Genomic DNA, 22584 nt, shown 5'->3' with positions numbered 1-22584 from the left:
GCGATGGCAGCTGGAAGCTGGCATCTTTAGGCTGCCTCTTCTCCTCACCATGGCATAGAGGGAAAAAAGCCCAGGATTCAGCAGGAGAGTTGCAATCTCTCCCACGACCTCTGGGGTGCCCCTCCTTAGCTTCGCCGCCCCTACAAGGCAGCTTTGGCTCCTCTCAGAGCTCACAAACAGGGAGAACTCAGCACAGGGGACGCGGAGACCCATTCCCTGCGTCTTATATTGCCGCGATGGCAGCTGGAAGTCTCTGATTGAGACAATACTTTGAAGTCCCCAAAGTGTTGGGGAGGATTCAAATTCAAGCTAATTGTCCAGGTTTTCCACTATTTCAACACCAATGCTTCTACCTATCAATCTATCATTTCATTGAAATACAATATAGTACATATTCCTATTTACATGTAATAATTAATTATTTATCAAATTTTTATACTGCCCATCTCATACACAGAGAACATTTTCCCCTATTGGAATACACTATCACATTGCAACACTATTCCTGGGCTACCAAAATTCTACAAATAATTTTGAAATGTCTCCTTGGCACCTTGGCTTCAAATTATTTGATTTTGGCTGGTAGGAAAATTTAAAACCATAGATGCTCAATACATTTCTATTTGCAATAGCCACTGTAGTAGGTTTGGCAACCTACATTATTAACCATAACAAGCAGTTAGATATCTGCTCAAATTTTATGAAGACATATGGATTTTCCATATGTTCTCTGTCTTCGTTATGACTTGAAGGCTGTCCCTACTTCAATGAGGCAAGAAATGCAGCTGAAGTAAAGATTTCATTTCCTCATGCAAAGCTTTATGTACATCCTCCTTTCAGAAAATTCTGGGCTGGTAAATAAGCAATCAGCTCTTCAGTGGGCCTCACTCTTTAATCAGAATAGCCTTTTTATTAAGTAAAACTAGACACAGAGTGATATAATTAAATATGATTGTTTAAAAATTGGTAGAGCTCATATAATCATAAAAGCACAGAGAGTAATGGCATCTTGGAATGCTCAGTTTTATTATTCCAAAAGCCCAGACAAGATAGTGCAACTCTGACTTTATTCTACTCCTAATATTTTCTTATTTCGAACACAAAGAATATAGGTAGTGCGCAACTTACAAATAGTTCATCTGAAGTTAGCCCAAAATTTCTGTTGTTAAGTGAGACATTTGTTAAGTGAGTTTTGCCCCATTTTATGGCCTTTCTTGTCACAGCTGTTAAGTGCATCATTGCAGTTGATAAGTTAGTAACACAATTGTTAAATGAATCTGGCTTCCCCATTGATTTTGCTTGTAAAAAGATTGCAAGAGGTGATCACATGACCTTTCTTTCCCAGGTCAGGCATCTTTGAGGTGGTGAATCTGGCCACTTGGCACCTCTGGTTCCTGTCAATGTCCTCCCTTTCCCCTTACACCCCTCTTCATACCACCTGCATAATCTCCCTAACTTCCTCCGCTCCCTCCCTCTGTTTATGGCAGGATGCCAGCAAGCTTAGCGATGCAGAGCAAAGATGGCAGAGTTGACATATATGTCTAATGAATTGCAAAGAAAAGTAGCCATGAAAATAAAAAGGATAAATAGCTAAAGGTCAGGTGGTAAACATTTTAAAACATTTTAAATACTTATTAACTCAGTTAAGGTGACCAGTTAAAGTTATAATTTTCACAGCAACTTAGACTCTTGCTCTAACATTACTGGCATAATAACATAGCAGCTTTAATTTAAAGCTTAACCAAGTGTATAACAACAAGCTGGACTTGGTTCCAAATCTTTCAGGGTGGAATGTCTCCATTCAGCATTTCAGACAGTCATAGCATGCAATATTCATGATATCCTTCTCCACCCAATTGGTATTCTGATATTGCCATCACTAAAAATTAGCCTATTCATTCATACTTATCACTTATTTTTTTGAATTTTAAAAAATCTTCTCAGACACATAAGAATCTCTTAATCACCCCCCCCCCCCGATTCCATATCTATCACCCAAATTAATTATTGTGTATGGGATGATATACACCAAAGAAAGGTGGAATTTGTGTATCTCCAAAAACCAAATAGACACTAGTTGAAAAATCTAACATTGGGGTTTTGATCCACTCTATAAGGTTTAAATTCCCCAAAACTGACAGCAGAAACTAATGGTAACTAAATGAATTTAGATATTGGATGTGGATATAATTGCACAAATTCAAAATGACATTTTCTGTTTCAAAAAAGTCACAGAAAAAAATAATGAAACCAGTTTGCATATCAAGAAAAGAATGTGGCATGATTACACCATACCATACAAACATGGTTGAGATTTTTCCCCTTATCTTTGTGACCATAGCAAAATAAGTAGGAAGCACTATGCTCTTTTCTTTCAAAGACACTCTCAAAAGTGTATCTTTATACTACACACTCATTTAACAAATTAGACTGCAATTAATGAAGAACGTGATGCTAATTATTAAGAAATTTCTTTCTCCTCTTAAGTGCAACATGATTTCTTGGAATCAATTACAAAACAATAATCTAACCTATAATTCTCTCTAATAACAATTTTGAGTGATCAACATTTTAGAATACAATAAGGTGACCCAAAATAAAACAGAAGTTTCTACATGATTGCTGGGCTCTCATATATGGTAAAGACTTAATTTAGTCAAGCTCATTGCTTCTTTGACACAACTCAGTATGGAAGCATCCATGTTCTTATCGAATGTTTTTCTGATTTCCCAATCTAATCCATATTCCTGTGATTTTTTCCTCTCTCATTTATTAATCAAGTCCAACCCAGTTTATTTTTCAAGTACAGCCAAGGTCAAATAGACCTATTCCCAAATAGACTTAAAAGCATATTGTGCATTTGTAAATTAAAATTATAGATGCCCTTCTCACCCCTATGGAGGTTTTGTGTCTTCCTCAATCACAGGTCTTCTGTATGATGCCTTGGAGTCTGAAGGTTCTGTTCAGTACCTTGGCTATTCCTAGCATTGCACTATTCTATACAAGAGCTCTCATGTTGTCCCTAGGATTGTTAAAGCCATTCTTCCAGTTTAGCAATCATATCTTCAAATGCTCCTACCACCACCCAGACCACTTTGCCCTTTACTTTCCACATCTTCTCAAGTTCCTCCTTCAGAATCTGGTACTCTCCAGCTTCTCATACTCCTTTTTTTGTGAGATTGCTGTCACTTGGCACTGCCACATCTATCACCACAGTGTCTTGTCTTTGTTTACTACCATGATGTCTGTTCGAATTGCCAGTATCTGTCTGTCCATTTAGATCTGAAAGTTCCATAAGATCTTAACCCTGAATTCTTCATGATCTTCTGTGGAATCTCCCATCTGGGCTTAGAAGGATTTAGACAATACATTGTACAGATGTTCCTGTACACAATGCCAGATATTTGGTTGTATCATTCAATGTATGTTGTTCCTGCCTGCATCTTACATCCTGCCACTATATGTTGGATTCTCTCTAGGCCTCTCTGTATAGTCTGCACCTTGGATCCTGTCTACTGATCCCTGCTTCTATGGATCGGGTGCTTAGTGCCTGGTCCTATGCTACTATAATGAGTGACTCAGTGCTGTCTTTTAGCTAGCTCAAGACAAGAGAATCTGAAATTATACACATACAATATAAATTTGTAGGATCTATGAAGATAGATAATGTCTTAGCTATCTCCCCTGGGCTACCCCCTCACTGAAGCATAAGAATATACTTCTAAACTTCCTCCTTCCTATAATTGATTTTTCTTCTACAGATTTTCACACTCAGGAGGACAGAAGATCTTGACATATGACAAGAGATTTTAAACATTTTGGCCCACCAGAATTTTGGCCCAGACACAATGTCATTCAAGCAGATCACTCCACTCTATCCAGAGTCTCATGGGAAAGCCTTCAAGGTCCATTTGAAAGATCTTGAAATGAGAAATAAATTAAATTAAAATATAGGGGAGGAAGTGGTAGAGAAGTAGAATTTATTGCATTGCACTAGTATATGATTTCAGTAGTATATGTTGGCATTTAAAGGATGTCTTCCTGAAACACCTGGCTGCTGTCAGTTGCTTGACAGTAATAGGGCTGTTATTATGGGCACATACTCAGGAAGCTCAGAAGAAACAAGAGTGTTATATAAGAAGGAAAACAAGTTCCACCTCTTCTTTTCACTATTTAGTAACCAAATACTCTTCATGAGAATGATACAAGCTCCAGTGTAAATAGGGCATTGTCTTAACTCTTATTTGCTTTATAACATTTTTCCCTTTTAAACATTTCCTCCCTTAATCAATGCCTTTGGTTCTGTTTGTTCTAACTTTTCTCAACTTCCTATATCAGTAAACGAAAATACAGAAGGCTTTCTTTGTTTTCTGTAAACTTGTCTCAAGACTTTTACAATTCCTGTCCTTAGGTACAGTGTTTACCCACTTACCCCATGTAGGGCTATAAATTTCCAATAATATGCTAAGCAGCAAACATAATTATCATAAATTGAGAGTCTTAATAAAATGTATCGACTTTTCTTTTTCTTAAGGTTGACAAATATGTTTGAAAGAGAATTAGGTGTGCTAATATTATTGAGCGTGAAATTTGTTCTCCAGGAATTTCTTTAAAGTGTTCCACAATAATAGTTGAAAAAGTATGCTGAGTAGTTACAGCAACCTTTGTCCTTTTTGAAGCAGCTCTCTTATCTACGCTTGAAATTAGGAATAATAGAACAACATTTTACTCAGGCTTTAAAATAGCTTTCCCAAACATGATACTTTGCTTATGTGCTGGAGCTGCACTTCTCAGAACTCTGGGAATTACACTTCAAGTATATTTGAATATGCTAGATTGGAAAAGCTAGTGTAAACTGAATTTTACAGACCTGCTGCTTGCTCCATAAATTGAAGAAATATTGGTACTTTCCAGCAGTGATATTCCTAAATCTATGTAATTCATGTCACAGGTAAAAAAAAAATACTTCATTTGCAGCTGGAAGGCTCAGCAAGGTTATTTTAGAACAGCTACCATTTCCTAAGTAACAGCAGCACTGAGTGTTTCTCAAGATAGCACTGTCTCTCAGCAAGTTCAGTACAAGTAATCTTGCATACATACCATTGCATGTGCCAGAATGCTATCAACATTATCATTTTCCAACTATTATATCCAGCAATTACACTTTTCAAATATAGCTAAACTAATATATGGGGATATAATACTAATTTATTCCAAAACTGGTGTGGAGAATCAAAAGAAAGAGCATCCAAACCAAATAACACCATATCATTGGTTAGAGTTAGAACATACGGTACTTTTACATATATATTATATATAAGACTTCTAAAGAAGAGCAATGCTCTTTCTACATAATCATCAGTTAAAATATCTGTAGCATATTTGCACCATTACGTGAAAGTCCTTGTGTCTACGCTGGATCTTCAAGAAACAAAAAATAGGAAGAAAAGTCCATCAGATTAACCAATGGAAGAGCGGGAAAATCAACATTCCACCTAGTGCTCTGAAACCCACCTATCTTATTTCCCTACTGTGTTTTCTTGCACTGTAAAAAAAAAAAAGGTGGGGGGAGATCTTACTGTGGAAGGAGGTGGCAAATATATCTCTTACAGTAGTATTGATTTCAAACATGAGGGAAATCCAAAGACTATGGAGAGATAAGAATTTTCATCAGTTGCTAATGCCATAATTCTTCAGAAGTGCCCTCAGCCTAGCTATATAGAACCTGCAGAGTATTAGGAGTATATGGGACACCCAAGATTACATCAGTTTAGAAGTGTAATAAAAAAAGTTTCAGCACCAGTGGAGAGCAATAATCATTCCTGTAAGAGTTTCTATCTGTGCTTTCTTTTGCAGAAAGGTCCCTATCGCCTAATAATTTTTCTGTCAACAGCTACATTCCCTGTGAGGTAATCTGTTGGAATCCTCATCTTAAGCACAGCACAAATAATCAGTGGGTTAGCTAGAGTCAAAAATAGAAGAGGATGCACATTATCAATAGGCAATCTCTTTCTTTTGTTTCTGATATTCTTTTCTTTTCCTGTTCAAGAAGCAGTTTGCCGGGATGGATAAAAAGCTCTTACCAGAAGTCTGGAGTGATCTCTTGCAGGTAGCTTTTAAATTAGGCCATCATCAACTTTTTAAACTATGTGGGGGTCACAGTTAAGTACAACAACGATAAGGATTTTATTCTATCAAGCTATAGTATTCATTTTGGGACAAAAACTAATTGACCACTTTGAAGCATGTGCAGAAGGATTATATTTATATGAATGTATTTTTAAATATCTTAAATGATAATACAGGAATTCTCAAATCCATAATTCACATATGTAATTTGTTTCAGTCTAGATTGGTTAATGTAACATACAGGGCTAATTACAGAAATAGTGAAAGCTATAGAGAAAAATAGGTGACTAAATGCCTTGGAAATATTTATATCAAGCTTCTTCAGATAAGAGCTGTCCTGCAGTGCTCAGCAAGACATATTTTTAAAATGATTCCATTATCCTCCATCTATTGCAGGTCTAAAGAAAAAAATCCAAGAAGATTATTTAATTAATAGATGCTTTAAATACTGGCATGCTTGAGCATCTGTGAGTGAGCAAGAGCCTTTAAAAATGTTTTATATAGAGAATTGGTAGGGATAAATTGGTGCCAGTGAATTATGATAAACCATTTACACATCATACTAAATCAGATTTTTTTTTACTACCGTATGATTTATTACAAGTTACAATTGGATAGGTTCACACAATGTAAATTTCCTTTGAATCAAGTTTGACTCCTGCTGCCTTCATAGACACATACCATGCAATTCTCTTAGCAACAATACCGAAATGTTTTGTTACTGTACTTCTTCAAGGCATTTATTAATTTTACTTCCCAGCCTAATCTATAAGCCTTTGATTTATTAGTTACTTATTATCCAATCTTTCTGAACATTTTGAGCTCAGTTAAGATTGATTACAAAAGATTTATCACCTAACTTGCATCCTAAACATGGTAAACTTTAAAGCATGGTTTCTAAAATCTCAATAGTTCACATAATTTACAAACCAAGTCAAACAAAGAGATCAGTGGTGTGAATCCTGTCACAATGTCTCTAAGTCAAATTTTCATTGGGTTGATTGGCTCAAATGTTAAATAAAGTTACAAATATCACTGTCTCCTGAGCATTTGCATAGGCATTAACACATAATCAGAATCACTTGTATTGATTATATATATTACTGGCCTCATAATAACATCACATTAAATTCATTTTTTCAAGTGCCATACCAAGCTCGGTATATTTCAATCAAGCATATATGGATCAATAGAAAATCTCATGCAAATGCTATATGAAAATAAGGCTGCTGAGGATTACAGATGATGAACTGAAACAGATGGCATTTCAATTCTTTTCAACTGCATAATATTATATGAAAAGAATTCTCTATCAAACTATTTCTATACAGGAGAACAGAAATTGTTACTCAAAGTTCTCGCTACCAGCATCCTTATCGCCTCTTAACACTTTACACTTAACACTTTGATCAATAAGCACTGTAAAGTAAAATCAAGTAAACATAATATTTTATTTGTGTTCATATTCAGTGAAAAACCTTCAGCTATAATAATATAGGACAGAATCATGGGGGTTTCACTTGAAATTCCATGACTCTAATAGCAATTTTAATGAGCATCATTCAATAAGAAAGGCTAGAAAGAACATTTTGACACCTTAATTCTGCCAGAGTTCAGTATCTACAAAGCTATACATACATTACACGAACTTTTTTTCTAAGCAAAATGTTATTTTCCTTCAGTAACGAAGTACCAAAGATTATATAGCTAAACTAATATATGGGGATATAATACTAAAATACTAGAGTTATAATTTGTTTTTCTAGGAGCAAAACATATTCAATGTGAAGAGTAATAATAACAGGTAAACTTTCATAAAGCTTGTATATACATGATATTCTCACAACACTTAACCACAAGTATTATTTTTACCTCCAGAGATGTTCCCTACCCTGGTAATGAAACATTTGAAAATCAACCCACAAGCTCGGACAATGAACCTTCAAGAGTAAACAACCTACAGAAGCAATAGGAATCTCAGAAGGGCCTCTTTCTAGTTTCTTGACTGGAAAGGCAAGAGGGGGAGATATATTTTTATATTTGCAAGTTTCCATTAACATAACCTTACAATTAAATTAGAGCTAGTACTTCTGGGTGTCCTTCTTGTCTGGACTTCTGATCATATGACAAAGCTGACATGGTTCCAAATCCAGTATTAACGCATGCTAAGACTAGGATGGACCTCTGCTTTTAAAAGATAGTGTTAATAATATTACTACCCAAGATTAATATACCATAACTGAGCTGCAATATGAGAGATAGTGCCCTCAGAGGGGGAACTGGTGTTGATGGACTACAGTGAACTGGCAGTTTCCCAGGAATGAGAGACCATACACAAGAAAGGGAGCTGGTCAGACAAGAGGCATCACAGTCCAGAGATAGATAAGAGACAGAGGAAGAGAGTAACAATAGTCACTCCCTAGAATCCACCAGGGTATATATATTAGGGTTAGAGTAGTATAGGTTTAGTCTGGCAAGAATCTGTCTATTGTGTGTAAGTTAAACGCTTAACGCTTCGGCTCAACCTGACATGCAAGTTGTAGCATGATCACCAGACAGTAACAAACAGAAAATTCTTGCTGTTTGCTGCTGTTCCCAATGTTTGCAATTTAAAAATGATATTTCTATACCAAATACCAGGAATCCATGATGCTCTGGATTGGACCTCTTCCTTCAAATCTCTTTATGCATAGAGAAAACTAAGGCTGTTATTGGTGCCTCTCTTTGGCATATATGCTATTCTTTTCCCCATGCAAAAAGGTTTTTAAAAGTATCATGGAGTAATACTATTATTCAGTTGACCTGAGTAGGCACTTCAATTAAACATAGGGGCTTTAAAATATTGAATAGTCTTCACTTAAGCCCTAATAGACCAAATATGGATTTCTTGCAGAACAGTTTTGAACTCAAAGCCAGAAATGTCCACTCCAAAGAAAATAAAAAGTACATTTGAAAAATGCTGGAAATCTTTGGTTTGTAATGCAGAAAGTCCCGAGTTTGATAACATTATCAAGTAGAAAAACTCCTGTTTGAACCGTTGGAAAGTCACTGCTGGGCATATAGTTTGATCTGATAGAAGGGAAGTGTCTATATGCCACAAATACTTGAAAAAGCAAAGACGGAAAACATACTTGTATTCAAAAGGTGGATCAAAATGTGTGCAGCCTTATTGGCCTCACTATACTGCTGTTTTTACATTACAGCAAATCCTGCAGTCATGTCATAATGTGTAAGACCACCATTTCTGGTCTGCAAAAATTTGATCAAGGGGGGATGGCAACAAATAAGGCACCATTTTTGCTACCATCTAATAGACCTATGGATTTTTGTTGCCAATTCTGAAATTATGGTGGGAAAAATGTATGAAGGGAAAAAACCTTAGCTTTTTGTCTTCAATCTTACATTCAAGAAAAATTATATTTTTTCTTACATCTCTTACATTTGAAAAATTAAAATGGGGAAACTAAAAAGAAAAAAGAAAAAGAAATAACCTGTTCAAGATCACTTACCTTATGCTACATTTAAATGTAACTGACCAACCAAAAGAATGCAATTAAATTGCTGAAATGTTAAAGAAATCTTTAAATTTTATTTTTTTAACTATATGCTCCTTAGGTTCTACATACTAGTTCTGGAAATTTGAACAGATTTCCTTAAGTTCTGTATTGTTATAATAAACTATTAATATTGTATGATATTGAGAGAGGTCAGCAAAGGTCAATATAATTTATTTCTCCTGTTTATTTTAGTAAAAATGAAGGAAGGAAGGCTATTTCATTGCTTTAAATAAATACTATAGTATTACAGAAGGAAACACCAATTCAGCCATAACAGTATTTGATTTTATTTGAATCAATGTGACATTGTATTATGAATTTAAATTCCAATATCTTTGAGCCCATAGAGTTAAAAAAGATTGTATATAAAATTAAATGGCTATTAGTTAAACATTAATTTTAAATTCATAAGTAATAATTTGGAAATTACCCAACCTACTACTGTGTTTCGAAACCAGTTTTTAAAAATTATAATATGGATAAGTGAAATAATGGCCTTCAAGAAGATATCCCCAAAACATGCTTGCAAATAACTGTGAAATCAAAAGAATTCAACTGCCATTTTCATTTTCCAGTCATTTAGAAGTTGAAATAGGGAAGGAAAAAGTACAAGAGATAGATTTGTTCTCTCCTACGCAACCAAGGCTTCTTAGCGGACTAGTCTTTCATACTTCAGACTGGTTGTATCCAGCTTACCTGTAGCCCATCTGTGATGGAAAAATCTTGTTTAATATAAACAAGAAAAGCTGCAGAGAATGGGGGGTTTGGGCTAGAGTTCTGTATCATCCAATCTTAGCAGGCCAAGTTGTGAATCAAAGATAAAAATGAGGATAGTTGGTTGCCACCTAGTTGTTAATATTGTTACATAACAATTGCTAATGATTATGAAGAAGATGGAACATCAGGGTAATATTGTAAAAGAATTTAATATATTATATATTAGGCTGCAATTCTTTTTTTAAAAATCATGTATATATGAAAATAATCAAGCCACACATGGTATAAAGTTTATTACGTAAATTCATTATTTGTACTCTTTTAATGTTTACATATTTTAAATGGTTGCATAGCAAAAATAAAGTTAACAAAAGAGGAATTGTAGACTATAAACATACTTCATCCATTAGCATCAGCTTCTCTATGGAAGGAGTGTTCCTGATTTAGATCACCTGGCTTATAACAATCATATCTGTTTGTTGTTATCCAAGAAGTGCTCTTAATTGAACTTTTACTGCTCAATGATCTATGAAAATATTTACAGAGCCTTCCTATAAGTATAAACTACTCAGAAGTAAATACCAAGTGAGTATCCTATATTAGCCAATTATTGCCAATTACAATTATATTACTCATTGGTTAACAATTCTAGAGAAGAGATAAGGTATAAACCAAGTATGTGAAGTAATGAGAAATTGGATGTTAGTCAAACAATCAATAATTAAAGTATAAATTGACTTAAGAAGAATAGCTGTGGTGATTATCTCTTGTGCTATGAACAGAATGGAACTCATCTTATGCTAAGCAAACATTTTTCTGATGATAAACACTTTAGAGATAATCTGTTGAGTCAGATTACTCAGCAGCAGATAGAGTGAAACAAAGCAATGGGCAGTATCAGTCATAAATGGAGGCGACACAAAAAAGCCTCCCCCCCCTTCTATTAATCTTCTGTTTCTCTTTCTAAATCACACATAGGGATGAAGGAACCAAGATCTTGCACTTAGCTTTTGAATTTGGGCCAAAGTCTCTGGGAATTGAGGCCAAGGATGCAGATTGCCCACTTGTACTTCATCTTTTTCATCTTTTATAAAGTCTGCTTTGGACAATTAGATAGCCCTCTAAATGTGATTAGCATTATTTTCTGCCGAGAGCAGAGGCCTCCAACTTTTTTGGCACCAGGGACCAGTTTTATGAAGAGAGATTTTTCCGTGGACTGGAAGGGGCGTGGTTTCGTGTGCTGCCCACATCCAGCAGCACACGAAACCAGCTTCGCTTGTTTGCATGGCCTGGTTTCTGGCATGCCGCGACCCAGTGCCAGTCCAAGGACCAGGGGTTGGGGACCCCTGGCCTAGATCATTATTTGTATGTTTCTATGCATGTATAAAAAACCCTCTGATTTCCGCAGGAAGTGATTGAATAATATGGCAACATCAGCAGGAAAGCTTAATTTGGGGGATTTGGATATGATAAACCATAGGACATATGTCACTGGTATGGTACTTTTCAGTAAATCTAAACTGTGCTGTTAAAATATTGATCTTGATACATTTTGGTGGCTTGACCTGTTCTGAAATACACAAAGGGGGAAATGGGGCTGGTGTATTTAGCCCATGGATTGTCCATTTCTGTTTCAGAAGATGTATATCTTCTCATCCTGACTTAGAAGAAGTATGCCTTGTGTGCCTCACATGGGAGGAAATTCATTATTCCAGATAGAGCATGCTTTGCCATATACCTTTTTCTGTATTTCTGTATTTAGATATATTGTACATATGCACATGTACAGTATATCTAAACAAATAGATTAAAAGACTTCATCATTTCATAATGATGAACCAACTGTAACTGCACCAACTAAATTCTTGTCAAACAGAGAGAAAAAATTTCAATTTTATTTCCCCATTTTTTCCAATCTTCTGATTTCTGCATCAGGGTTAATACTTTTCTAAATCAATCAAAAAGTTCATTTCCATTTCCCCTGGTGCAAATTTTTCTAAATATATGCATTTTGTGCAAGTTATGCTCTCTAATATAATACGCTTCTGCATAGTACTTTTAATACACCCCTTGCATGCACATTTACTAATTACATGTTTTTTTAAAAAAATATTCCACCGGATTGCTGAAATTCAGAATATGAAGAAGTAAAATGTTGAAAGCTGGATACTAAGTCATATATTGGTCAAAAATGGAAAATGTATTAACATCACATTAGCATATCTTTCTTTTTTTGTCCTTAAGATAATACAGCACACCTTCTATATATGTATAACAATTGAATGTCATTCTTCCATTCTGTTTGCATTTAGTGGAAGAGAAGATGTGGGAGTGGGTTAAATCAAGAAGTTGTGGGAGAGGGTTAAATGTTCTCCATCTTAAACTATATCCCCAAATATATATATTAAGAAGATATTTTAGCTATACTTAATCCGTTGTTCATAAAGCAAAAAGCAAGTTCAATTATCTCTTCCCTTCAATGCGGCTGTGTAAAGTAGATATCCTAACTTTGTGGGTAAAGAATTATAGATAATAGCCTATAGATTATAGTTGTTTTAAGTTAATAAAGTTATTACCATTTAAGTGTGTCCTTATGTCACTTTCTGTACCTTTTCTACCTACAGAAAATCCCTACCTTGAACCTGGTATCTATGGACAGACCAGGTATTTATTAGCAGATCAAAATGAAGCAAAGAGTATCTGTCTTTGTCTCTGCACTTACATGCAAAGAAGAAAAAAAGCTGAAAATGGCTAAAAATTATCTGAATGTAATAAGAGCCTGTTGTTTCAAACCAGAATCTCATCCAACCCAGCATCAATGAAACCTATAGGCAGCTTTAAAAGCATTTTAAGTAACATACTGTCTCCTATATAAAATGCAGCATATAGTTATCATAGCATTACTGTGTTTGTCCAATCCTGCTTTAAAATGATGTATGCAAACCCAAAGTGATGTATGGACATCAACTCTTAAATTAAAAGGGTAATATGCATAGTGGACATTGTGTTTTGTCCATCCTGAATCCATGGTTTGGTTTTGTATAAATGAAAATCACATACTTCTCTTTCTCCATCATATAGTCTATATAGTTTGTGTTGGCTCTGAAAACAGGCATGGAAGACTAAAGGGGGTATCCAGTATTGCATGGTCCATCATTTTTATTTATTTGCCTGTTACATTTATATCCTGCCTTTTCAATCAAGAACTCTTTAATACACATAATGCTCCCTACTATTTCCTTTATAAATCTGTGGTATAGGTTGAGCTAAAGAGAGTGATTTCCCATAGGTAATCTAGAGCACTTCCAAAACTGACTGTCAGTTAGAAGGTGGGTCTCTCAGTGACAGTCCAAGACCTTAACCATCTCCTCCCCTCTGAAGATTATGGTCTTGATGAAATTCAGCAGATCTGATTTTAGTTATGGCATAAATTATATGGAAAACTCAAGGACTCCACCTTTGGCTTTATGATGGAAGAAAACTGTAATGGAACCTAGCATATTATTGAGAAATATGGTAATTTATTAATAAACACTAGTTAATAATTGTTACTATATAATTCGTCATTAGTTGCATTCAACATTGACTACTCTGAGCTCACGTTTTTAAAGGCTTAGCAGTACCTCCGAGAGGCTGTTGCCCGCTTCTCCCTGGACAGTGTTAGGAACTTTAACCACACAGTTGCTTATAAATCCTGCTTCACGAGCAAACCATCCTCAGGAAGAGTTTTCTCCCCCCCCCCCTCCGCTTTCTCTCCCATCGGAAGACGGCACGAAGGCATCTTGCCTGCCAAAGGTTACTTGAACGATCTGCTTTAAATCGATTTCCCTGGCTCCGGGGCGAAATTAATGAGCCTCGCAGCTGAGATGAGGAAGCGTTGGCGGCCATTCAAAGGAGCGCTCTGTGACCGGCGCTGGGACAAAAGTGTACAAAGGAGGGAGGAAAGGTACAGAGGGCGGTGGGGGGGGAGTCCTCCTCCTCCTCCTCTCCCTCCTGGAATTACCCAGCATTTCCCTTTTCCTTTGCCAACTGTTTTCAGGGCTAATTACTGGCATCTCAGGCAGCTGTGCGCGATGGTATTTGCGCGAGAGAAATCCAAGCAGGAGGGGACGGGAGGGGGCCTCCCTGCAGGGCTTTCCACTTGACTCCAATCATTAATACCCTCGGGCTACAGGATGGTTATGAACGCTTTACAGGAGGAGGAGGAGAACAAGCAAAAGAGCACCCTTTTCCCAATCAAAATAAGCGCTGTCCTGAGGCTCGCCTCTCCCACGGTCCTTCCAACCTCCTGAAAGGACGTCCCGACTTCTAGGCGCAAACGTCACCCTCCGGCAGGCGCTCAGAGCTCAGCCTCGCACTCCCGTTCCTGGCCGAGTATCCGCTTTCGCTGGTTTGCATTTCTCTCCCTCCCTCCCACTCACCCACCCAGCCAGTAGCACGTGCGGCCCGGCGGCTCACCTGAAAAACAGTTTGGAGAAAACGTTCGCCTTCTCCAGAGGGGACCTCTGCATGGCCCCCCACCGGCGGGGCTGCTGGGCGCAGCAAGCGAAGGAAAGAGAAGGGACGGGGTTCCCACAGCGGACTGCGCCGTTGAGAGTCTCGCCTTCCCCCCATAAAAGCGGGACAAACCACAGTTTGCACCGCTGTCTCCTACCTTATCCGACTCTGAGGTCACCGCCTCCCTCCTTCTCCTGCCCCTCACCCCGCCTCTGCAAGTCGGCCCGGCTTCATAAGCCGGCCCTCCGCTTCACGCCCGGGACAACGCAAAGGCCCCGCTCTCGTCGCGCGTTGCAAAAGGCGCTCCTCGCGCCAGGTGCTTCTCTCCGCCGGAGCGCGCGCCCTCACTCCGCGCGAAGAAGCCGCCGTTCCCTCGTCCGCCTTCCTCCCTCTTTCCTTTCAGCCTTGCTTAGCGGTCACGGTACCCTCGAAAGAGGAATCGGATTCCCTGAACGTTGCCGCCGGTGGTTGCTATCCTCCGCGGGATAGCTGGCAGCTCGCCGTCTTCAGAAAGCGCCTCTTTTCAGATTAAGCGAGGCTTCCGGGAGTTGTGCTGCAAACAGGACTGGATCTCGGTCGTGTATTAAATGTCAAGGCTACGACTAAATCTTGTCCAGCAGCAGCAGCAATAAAGAACGTACCCTCGGTTGGCAATGGCGTGGCGTCTTGCTAGACGCGCGTATGCGCCTGGCTGGCACCTGGGTTTTTTCCTGAAGTTTCAGGTGCCACCCTTTCCCGCTTAGCGGCTGGATTTTGAATTTACTGGAGCATTCGCGCGTCATGCTATATTGAGCTACTGTTAATTTTGGCTTTTTGTTTTAAAAAACTATTGTGCGAAGCAGCAGCCCATTTATTTCGTGTGGTATTCGATCTGTGTCCGAACCGAGAAAACTGGTCCAGGCATCTACCCTGTTAAGTGCATGGCACGAATGTAGCTTGTTGGAAGGGATTTATGGTGAAGCAACTGTGCTGCTTTTGAATTTCTGTTTTCGTTTGTGTGATGCAAAGGTTCTCATCATATCCATTTCCTTATGGAGTCACTCCACTAAAATTTATAGTGGCAGCTAGTTTTATAATCGTAAAGTCCTTACTTTTGTTACATAATGAGGTGAGAATAGGGCATATTTTTGTCTTCCCACACCAGTTGATCAAACCCTAGCTTGGAATGTTTGCTCTGAATGACACCAGGCATCTTCATCGGCACATTAAACAGGCAAACACTCAGCCAACTGACAAGAGAGCTCTCTCTATTTTCCCACCCATTCCCTGTTCACTTTGTTTTTTGCAGGCAGTTAATTTTACTCTGTGAGAACTTTAAAAAAAAAGTGCTCTGTCAACTGGGTCTGAAGTGATGCATGGTTCCTGAGCATTATTTACCTGGGTGGGGTAGGTGGATAGGGAACAGTCTCTTTGGCTAGCATTGCAGTGACAGGGAAGAGTAAAGGATTGCTTTGCATCTGAAGGGAGCCACTGCCAGCATCCAAGAAGGAAGTGTCTTGTAGAACTGATTGGTTTCTTGGAAAAAAGTGGTCAAAGGCAGGAAGTCTGCAGGCTTCATGGTGATTTGCTACCAGCCCATAAAAAAATGCTAAAACACACAAAACTTTATTATCTATAAGGAAATATATGGCCTAAGTATCCTTCAGTGACATACATGCATGGCCAATTCACATTATGATATGGTCTTCAACTGTATGATAACATTGCTTATCCAATGGCTAGTAAGTGCATGTTATGTTATGCAATCTTGGGTGGAATTTTGCTACTCCCGTCCTCATATATCAAGTTGCTTAACCAGCTATACGAATACCTGGACATCAATTATTTTGCTATATCAGGCACACATGAGCTATGGGTAACACATTATATGATCAGATCAGTACTGAAGACCTCAGAGAAGTAACTCACGGTAGCATAATTAATATAATTTATTATGTACGGGCTAATGGATGGTAGGAATAGTGAATCCAATGGGAGGTGAGTAATCTGGTACGTATGAGGCTTGGGCTGGACCACGAGGTGGGAGACAAGTACATATGAGCTTTGAGCCTGGTCAGGGGATCCTGGAAAGGTCCAGCTCAGCCCAGGTAGAGGCTCACCGGAATACATAAACTACCATTGCAATTGGATGGGAATTACTCTGGTAATTAACAGGAAGGTTGGGTGTGCATGGAATGTATTTCTCCTTAGGTATAACCAACAAAATTGTAGTCAGTATCTATCCACTTTCTAAAGCAAACTGCCGTATATTTTATTCATCACAACCCTCTTTTATTTAAACAGCCCTGTTCTACCTCATCCTCCTTGTCCAATTCCAATAACCAGAGATCAAAGAATAAAAGATGGGAGAGTTGCAAGAGATATGGATAATCTAAGCAAAGCAGAAATCCAGTACTGTGACATTCCCAAATGATGGTCATCCAACCTCCTTTTAAACACTTGCAGCAAAGAATAGTTTACCACTTTTTAAGGCAGTTTCTTCCATTATTGAACACCTTTTATAGTTAGGAAATGTCCTGCTGTATTTCTTAATTCTATCTTCTAAAAGATCTTTGAAGATTACTGCATAGTCTTCTGTCTGACTGAACATAACCAATACCCCCAACTTTCCTTGCAGTCTTTTGGACACACTCCTGCTTAACAGTGGCTAGAATTGAAGGCAATATTCTGAATGATTTGAGTAATGCAGAATAGAAAGGAATAATGATTTTTCTTGGTCTCAACACTGTCATCAAATTTATGTAGGCTAGGATTGTATTGACTTTTCCCCCCAGCTATATCATGCTGTGGCTAAGTAGCTTCTAATCCACCAAGACACATACAGTAGATTTTTATTTGCCTTCACTATTTCACTTCAATGAACCACTCTTGGTTAAGTCGGATCAGTAATAATCTATTATGACTTTCAGTCAACATCAAAACAATGATCTCTCAGAATGGAAACAAGTGAGACCAGGAAAGCAATAGCAGAAATATATTACTGAATAAACTGAGAAAGGAATTCAGAAAAACAAAGAGATTTGTTTTCATTTCTGAGTGAAGATCTGCCTTCCCACAAGTTTTAAACTCTTAAACCATATGATGGTATGCCATTAATAGCAAGAATATGCCAAGTATTTCTTGGCATATATACATACATACATACGGTAGGTTTATTTTTGAATAATTGTGGGACTATTTTGCACTATAAATAAGTTAAAAACTAAAAGCATTAATTTCATTTTATGTCATTATAACTGACATATTAAAATATTAATACTACACACATACACATCATTATAACTGACATTAAAATATTAATACTATACACACACACATATACTATTATTACACTACAATAATGCAGAGCAATTTCAGAGTATTTACTGTTATACTTCCAATTCCTGATCAACAATAATTAATTTCAAACAAAAATAGATCTTACAACTGCATTGGGAATGAGAAAAATAACGTATTTGATCTTCTTGATCAATAAAACAAGTGGATCACTGCTACTAAAGACCCTTGATGGCAATTTTTACTTCTAAAGCAACAACAAAAAAGAGATCTTAAGTAAATCCTAGCAATGAGACAGAATTATTTGTCTGAATATCAGCTGCCCATCTTTATATGAAGAAAAATACTAAACAATTATTTGTACTGAATAACATTTTTTTAAAATGCATTTTTTCTAGTGGTCCAAAATATACCCTTTTAGCTGCTAGAATGACTTTGATCAGCACCAATTTAATTTTAAAAAACTTGTATAATAAACGATGCAAATCTACTGTATGTAAATTGAATCTACTATTAGCTCCTCTTTTATAAAGGGCAGATAAACTATTTAAATTAGAGTTGAATCTTGGCATGTGGTTCGGTGTGCTAAAACAGAATCACCAGTAGATTTAAACTGGATTATATCTTGGTTTATTTTGAAATATTTAATCATAATGGGGGGGGGGTGCATGAAGGCCCAGCAATTAAAGATGCTGAGTTTGTCACCTGGAAAACTGACTGCCTGGATTCAACACCCAATCACTGTTGATGAGGGGATGTCTTGTTACTTGTCCCAGCTGCTGCCCACCTAGCAGTTCAAAAACATGCAAACATAAGTAGATAAATAGGTACTTCAGTGGGAAGGTAACTGCACCTCGGTGTATATTCATGCTGGCCACATGACCATGGAAATGTCTTTGGACAACACTGACTTCCTTGGCTAAAAAACAGAGATGAGTACTACTTCCTCGAGTCAGCCATGACTAGAAAAGGGAAACTTTACCTTTAATCATAAACCCAGGGCCAATCAACACAGAAAACTACTCCATTGTGCTTTCTATGCACATTTTATGAAAAACTGATTTTGAAGAAAATGTTATCTTTTTTCATTATACAGTATAATTAAACCAAATTCTTGGCTTAAATCAAGAGAACAAAAATAATCTGGATATGACCAGAATAATTTTAGAGAATATGTTACCCCAAAGTGATAAATGTATTTATAAGAGCTGCAAATAATTTCAGGATTCTTTTCTTCATAAGTGAATTTACTTTGGTTAACAATGGCATTTTTACTACATTAAGGATTTCTGAACATGTTCACTTTTTGATGACAAAGTTGGTAAACAATTAAAACCTCATATTTCAGCCAACACAAAGTCTTATATTAAGTAAAAGGAAATGTATCCTTTTCAGATAAATTTGTAAAAATAAGAAAAGTTGGTTTAACACAAAGAAACTTGTTACCTTTAATGTCTCCAGAATGCCAAAAATCAACAAGAATTGTAATATTTAATCCTGTCTCACCTTTTAAAGTGCTTTGTATACATTGTGTTAAAGTTAGAAATATTTACTAGAAGTACATATTGACAGCAGAAGTTCAACAAACAAAAAATCAAGAAGCTTATGAAACTTGAAGTTTTATATCTCCAAATTTATTATTTTTTAAAAAAAAACAGACTTGTTTACTTTGAAATGACAAGATTAAGATAATTTGTAACTGAACACACCTATTGACATTAAAGTACATTGATCCTGAAATCATAGGTTATTTGGCAGGTACATTTTTTATCTTCTTATGGAGAAATTGATTTATTTTTTATTTAAAAGATCTATATCCTTCCTACAGATATTCCTTGATTTACAACCAATTGGGACCGGAAATTACCTCTATTTCTCTGAAGGAACGGAGGAAGAATCTGTTTTTGTGTGTGTATGGGTTTGTATACAAAGTTGCACATATACACAACATACTTATAAATGTATGCACACACACACACACACAAACGTACACATAAATAATCTTACCTGGAACAGAATGAATCTTCCTAAAATAACAGGAAATTATAAAAGCTAACAAAAGATTCTAGGATTACAAATATTTAAGCAAATGGCTTTGGGAAAAGGTGATTTGTAGACTTCCTGAACAAATACCATGTCCCTGGTTTGCCAAACTTTTGGAGGCCATGCGTCTAATAAGGCATGGGTGACAAACTCCATCACGTCACGGGCCGGATCGTGATGTATCGCCATGTTTTTTTACCTTTGCAGTACTGGGGTGACGTATCCAGCTCGAACACATGACGTATCCAGCCTGCAGGCTGCCAGTTTGACAGGCCTGTTACCATTATAACAGAAGTAAAACCTCCCAGCTACAGTACATGCCTAGTTAATTAAACCATTGAATTGGTGTCTTGGAAAATAATCAGAATATACAGGGGAGGGGGGAACAAAGGAAAAAGACAATCTTCTCATCTCCATCCCTGAAGCATGGATTAGAATGTCAAAAGAACAAACTTCATTTAAATTCAGAAATATTTAGCAAATTGTCAACTTTCTCTTTAGCTATAGTTTAAGGTCAAAAGAATAAGATTTTATAGCCTTTAATAGTTGTAATTTGCTGGGGAATAAAATTCCAAATTTCAAAAAACCATTCAACTGCTGCATCGTCTTCGTTTTTGGCACCTGAACTCCCTTTCTCTCTTACATTTAGATCTGGAGAAGTGTTGGGTAATGCCCTTGAAATCACACTAAGCCTCATTCAAAGCACCTCCAAAGTTTCATGTCAAATCATTTGCTATTGACAGCCTATAAACCTCAAGTTAAAATACTCTAACTTTTCTCCAGGAAAAAAAGAAACCGAGGGTAAAAGACACTTGAAAACCAGAAAATATCCTTTCACTGGGAACAAAGATAAACAAACATGTTCAGGAAATTCTGAGTAGATTGTGCCTCAGAAGGTTCTGGTACTCCTGTGATTTGTAAACTAACTGATTTCAGTACAATTTTGAATTATTTGTCATATTAGATTTTGCTGGTGATTGTAATATACTTAGACTTCAGCAAGGCATTCGACAAAGTAGATCACAACCCACTTCTTCGTAAACTAGAACAAAGTGGGATAGATAGCTTCAGCACCAGATGGATTTGCAACTGACTGACAAACGGTACTCAACAAGTAGTCCTTAATGGGTCTAAGTCTACATGGAGAGAAGTAAGCAGTGGGGTGCCACAAGGTTCCGTCTTAGGTCCAGTACTCTTCAATATCTTCATAACCGACTTAGATGAGGGAATAGAAGGGGAACTCATCAAATTTGCAGATGATACTAAGCTGGCAGGAATAGCTAATACCCTAGAACAGGGGTCTCCAACCTTGGCAACTTTATGACTGGTGGACTTCAACTCCCAGAATTCCTCAGTCCACCAGTCATAACGTTGCCAAGGTTGGAGACCTCTGCCCTAGAAGATAGGCTCAAGATTCAGATGGATCTTGACAGACTTGAACACTGGGCCCTATCTAACAAAATGAAATTCAATGCAGAGAAAAGTAAAGTCCTACACTTAGGTAAGAAAAACCAAAAGCACACATATAAACTGGGGGAAACAGGCCTAATAGCAGTGACTGTGAGAGGGATCTTGGAGTCTTAGTGGACAACCAGCTAAATATGAGTCAGTAGCTAAAAAAGCCAATGCAATCCTAAATTGCATTAACAGAGGGATACAATCAAGATTAAGGGAGGTACTAATACCACTCTATAAAGCCCCAGTTACACCACTGCATCCAGTGCATACACTAAAGTACTGCATCCAGTTTTGGTCACCACACTATAAAAAAAGATGTTGAGACTCTAGAAAAAGTGCAGAGGAGAGCAACCAGGATGATTAGGGGACTGCAGGCTAAAACATACGAAGAAAGGTTGCAGGAACTGGGCATGGCTAGTCTGGTGAAGAGAAGGACCAGGGGAGACATGATAGCAGTCTTTCAATACTTGAGGAGTTGCCACAGAGAGGAGGGGGTCAAGCTGTTTTTCAAAGCACCTGAAGGCCAGACAAGGAATAATGGAGGGAAACTGACCAAGGAGAGATTCAACCTAGAAATGTGACGAACTTTCTGACAGTGAGAACAATCAAAAAATGGAACAGCTTTCCTTTGGAAGTTGTGGGAGCTTCATCACTTGAGACTTTCAAGAAAAGATTGGACTGCCATTTGTCAGAAATGGTGTAGGGTCTCCTGCTTGAGTGGGGGGGTTGGACTAGATGACCTATAAGGTCTCTTCCAACTCTGTTAATCTGTTAAATCTGTACTAGACTATCTCTTTGTTATTCAGCTGTGTACATACTGTATTTCCTAATCTTCCTATTTTTGAGATTTCATGACAAGATCTTCAAATTTTTGCTTTCTTATTTTGGGAAATTGATCTGTCCAAGA

General features: G+C 37.3%; 1 protein-coding gene across 1 annotated transcript in view; it reads right to left on the bottom strand.

Moving 5' to 3' along the window:
• The window catches only part of CFTR (CF transmembrane conductance regulator), a 132728-nt gene extending 117636 nt beyond the window's left edge, over positions 1–15092 (bottom strand). Inside the window, exon 1 of the mRNA XM_034431038.3 lies at positions 14862–15092. Within this exon, the coding sequence (XP_034286929.2) occupies positions 14862–14914 (53 nt within the window). The 5' untranslated portion in view covers positions 14915–15092. The remainder of the gene's footprint in view (positions 1–14861) is intronic.
• Positions 15093–22584: the final 7492 nt, after the last annotated feature.

Source organism: Pantherophis guttatus, chromosome 7 (assembly GCF_059756535.1).
Source record: "Pantherophis guttatus breed Tessera chromosome 7, ASM5975653v1, whole genome shotgun sequence".
NCBI classification, from domain to species: Eukaryota; Metazoa; Chordata; class Lepidosauria; order Squamata; family Colubridae; genus Pantherophis; species Pantherophis guttatus.
Note: the sequence above shows the minus strand (reverse complement) of the source record. Positions and strands in the feature narration are given on the sequence as shown.